Here is a 3,977-nt window from a genome sequence, read left to right as displayed (position 1 = left end):
TCAGCAGTGCCACTTCTGGGTACATACACACAGAAATGGCAGCCAAGCAGGAAAAAACATGATGACAAATAACATGACAGATGTACTATAGTTCACTGAACCATCCTTTATTGTTAGACATGTGGGCCAAGAGATATGTCTGATCACACAGCAGTTCCCAAAGTCATAGTCCTGTCCTTAAAATGCTCAGTCTTGGCGTCTTGTCCCATCTTCCAGATGACCAGGCACATGCAGGTGCTGGTGTCCTCACTGGAGCTGTGGCCATCCACCCTGTCCTGGATGACGTGTCCGAGGTAGTGTGCCGTGAGGTTGCGAAGGGAGTGCTTGTAGGGGAGGCCCCGGTAGTGCAGGAAGAGCACAGATGTATCCAGCACGGTGCTGTGGATGAGCTTCAAAGCCAGCAGGTCGCTCTGCAGGCTGTGTCCGATGAGGATGGTATGGGCATTGAAGAGAGTCAGCAAGGTGGCCTGGACGTCCCGGAGCGAGGTGCTGGTGTCGACCAGGTCAGCTGTGGTGACTCCTGAAAACCTGGTGTTGTAGTCCACGATGTCGCGGTCTGGCCTGACGAAGGTGTCTTATACCACCTGCAGGGTGCTGTCTACCATGCTGATGCGGGTCAGCTCCAGGCCAGAGGTGGTGTAGCACATCTCACAGTCCAGGGCGTAGATGCCGGGGTGAGCCCCTGGGGGCAGCTCTTTGGCCAAGGTCTGCACAAAGCCCTGCAGGTTCTGCTGGCCGCCGTCCTGCACGTGCTGCTGGGCCACCTGGCAGCCAGGGGAGCCGATGGGGGCCGAGCAGCACGTGTACTGAATCTCCCAGCCCCCAGCCGCAGGAGTGGGGTGCAGCCGCCCCCAGTGGTAGTGACATTCTTCCTGGTGCACACAGCTGCCTGAGGGGGCCACGAGGTACTGGGTGCCACAGCGGCAGCACAGCCTACAGGAGGAGTCCTGGGGCTGCTTCTCCTGAGCTGTGAAGAGGACAGCACCCCTGGGCAGTGTGGGGTGTGCAAAGGGGTATCCATTCTCCTTGCGCTGGGCCTGGGTGAGCAGGTGCTCTTTGAGGCACTGGTACAGGGCAGCCCCTTGCAAAGGATCCTCCCCTGGGGGGCTGTATGGGCGCTGGAGTGAGAAACTGGTCTGGGTGGTCAACTTGCCCCCCAGCACCACCTCCTGGGACACAGCCCTGCTGTCCCGGGTCTTGTGGAAACCGGCTCCAGGGCCGGGTTCCAGGTCCTGCATCTTGTGGAAGGTGTTGGTGGCCACTTCCTGGCCCATCCTCTTGCTGGGGCTCTGGTGGTAGACCACCTTCTCCACCTTCAGCTCCTTCCCTGTGGCTTCCTGGCTGGAGGAGCAGAACTTGAGACTCTTGTCCATAAAGAGGCTGAGATGGCGTTGACAGGTGACGGCGGGCACTTTGACCCCACACTCTTTTGGAGGAATGGGCTTCTGAGAACTCTGCACAGGTGGGCTGTGGGCCATGCACTTGGGGGGCACAGTACTGGTGACCATGGACGCCTGGCCTGTTGGGGCGCGGGCCTCTGAAATCTGGCTGCCCAGCCCCTGGTTTTTGGGAGGCGGGCTGCTGCTGCTGGCTGGGAGGCGCCTTTTGGTACCTGCAGCCAGGTAGGGCATGGGGACTCGGGCAATCTTCCTCTTATCTCTGGCAGCTGAGAGGTGGATGGAGCAGGGCTCCGGGGCCAGCTGCTGGGCAGCCTGGGGCAGGCTGGCTGACTCCATGGGAGGCTTGTCTGCTCCCTGCAGCAGGTCACACAGCTCCTGGGAGGTGGGTAGCCAGGTGCGGGGGGCCAGGCCTCTCCTCACAGACTCTGGCTGGATGATGAGATATTTGGGGGCCCAGCTTTTTGGGGGGGCACCGGGAGCAGGCTGCCAGGGCCAATAGGCTGATGGCAGGTCCACTGGCAGTGAGGCAGGGGCACCAGGGTTGGGGCAGGGCAGGAGGAATCCAGCTTGGCCTCCTGAGCTGGCAGAGGGCTGGGAGGAAACCAGCTCAGTGCCGTGGCCCTCAGAGGGGCTGGAGCTCGTGCTACTTCACTTCTCCTGGGTGCCAACATGGTCTTGCTCTCCTTGGCTCTGGTGGCTAATGGCCTAGGGTGGGTGCCCTCAGCCCTTATATAGGCGGAAAGCCTGTCTCCAAGCAGATTAACTCGCTAAGCCAATGAATCCTACTTGATCCCATCTTCTCTAGATTGGTTTTCAGAACCCAGGGCACCTGGAGTCAGATGCACACACTGATCTCACCCTATTTAATTGATAATCTCTGAACTGGCTTCTAGAATCCAGGAGCTCCCACAGGACCGAATCAACATAAGGGAGCTCTGAGTCCAGAGAGTGAGCCCCATCCTCTGCTCAGTCCTCCGTGTGCCACGTCACTGAGTGCCCCAGAGTCACCTGACAACCATGCCTGTCTCTGGGCCAAGGGGAGGAAGTCAAGGCTCAGAGAGGTCAAGACCACACAGCGCAAGTCGGGAGCAAGACAGGGACCAGGCACCGTGACCTTGTGGGAGGGGTCACCCACATCTCGCTTCTCTCTGCTCTTATTCCTTTCGTTCCCCCCTACCCCCAGCATGGAGCACAACTCTGATTGAATGTGGGTCCCGGCACTTGTCTGTGAGGGCCTGGGGTGTGTGGGATTGCGTCTCCTTGCCTTGCTTGGTGAGATGAGAGGTCCTCTATGTCTCCTGCTCAGGGTACAGAGTAGTCAGATGCAATGGCTCCTTGTCTTCCACCTTCTCTTCTTTGGGGGGCTGGAACATATGGTCATCCCTCCATAAGGCTCCCTCCCCACTTTCCATCTTGCTAAACGGAACCTCTGAACCCATGAAACATGAAACTCTCTCTTCCTTCTCCCCCTAGTCCCTGGCCACTAGCATTGCACTTTCTGTCTCTGTGAATTTGACCACCTCATTAAAGTGGAATTCTACAGAACTTGCCTTTTTGGGCCTGGCTGATGTCATGAGGCATCATATCCTCAAAGGTCATCATCCATGTTGGAGCATGTGTCAGAATTTCCTTCCTTTTTTTAAACTGGACACTATTCCATGGTACATGTCTATGCTCCATTTTGCTTCTTATCCATTCATGTCTCCAGGCACTTCCATCTGAGATGTTGTGAACACAGGTGCCCAAATATCTCTTCAGGATCCTGCTTTCCACCGGTTCTCTGGGGCTACTACTGCTAAGGAGTCTACCTGCCTTTGAAGGGATTCAAGGGAATTGCTAATGATGGAGATATCCTCTAAAAATTCAGCAGACAATTTGTGGTAGAAATGAACAGAGGAGGAAATGCCTCCCACTCCTGTCTCTACTGCAGTGAGGACTCCCATACCCACTAAGAGGGGAGCAAGGGCCACCCTTTTGTGTCAAGGCCTGAGAAGACCAAGAGAGGATTCGAGTTCTCCCTCTGTTCTGATAGAAAGATTGGGGGCTAGGAAGACATAAAGGCAGAGTGAGTGTGACAGGTCCTGGGGGAAAAAGGTGTAGGCTGTAGTCCCACAAAGGAGAAAAATACCCAGTGGAGGGCAGGCTAAGGGAGGGGTAAATTTATAGATTGTGCACAGTAGTAAGGTGTAGGGGTAGCTGAGGTAGTGGTTTGAGAGGTATTTGCTAAACAGGTAGTGTTTTTGGTATTAAAGAGATGTTGTATAGGGTGCGTTGAGGTTTGGTATAGTTAAGGATTAAGTTAGTGGTCCAATAGGTTGGGATTGGAGTAGCTATGATGAGGGTTCGAGCCAGTGATAGACAAATCCAGCAGGATGTAGAGAAGGAGGGATTGATGTTAGAGAGTAGATGGAGGGTTGTGTTGATGAGGGTGGGTAAAGGAGTAGGCCTAGAGTTTGTGGGGTGAGAGAATGTCTCCTTTAGTGGGGGAGGGATAGGTCAGGGATTAATATAGGTTTTGATGAGGACAATTATACCCCCGGAATCCCTGCCTCCTTCATCTATTCTCTTTCCTGCTGG

The 3,977-nt window shown here is 55.4% G+C and overlaps 1 protein-coding gene across 1 annotated transcript; it reads right to left on the bottom strand.

Annotated features, from left to right (window-relative positions):
- Positions 1-143: 143 nt before the first annotated feature.
- Positions 144-2,812, bottom strand: LOC102763329 (RNA exonuclease 1 homolog). The gene is given in 2 exon segments (XM_015566688.1): positions 144-1,828; positions 2,656-2,812. Coding segments are annotated over 2 exon segments (1,842 nt in total).
- Between the last annotated feature and the right edge of the window lie 1,165 nt (positions 2,813-3,977).

The sequence above is a fragment of the Myotis davidii genome, unplaced genomic scaffold (assembly GCF_000327345.1).
Source record: "Myotis davidii unplaced genomic scaffold, ASM32734v1 scaffold203, whole genome shotgun sequence".
In the NCBI taxonomy this organism is placed as follows: Eukaryota; Metazoa; Chordata; class Mammalia; order Chiroptera; family Vespertilionidae; genus Myotis; species Myotis davidii.
Note: the sequence above shows the minus strand (reverse complement) of the source record. Positions and strands in the feature narration are given on the sequence as shown.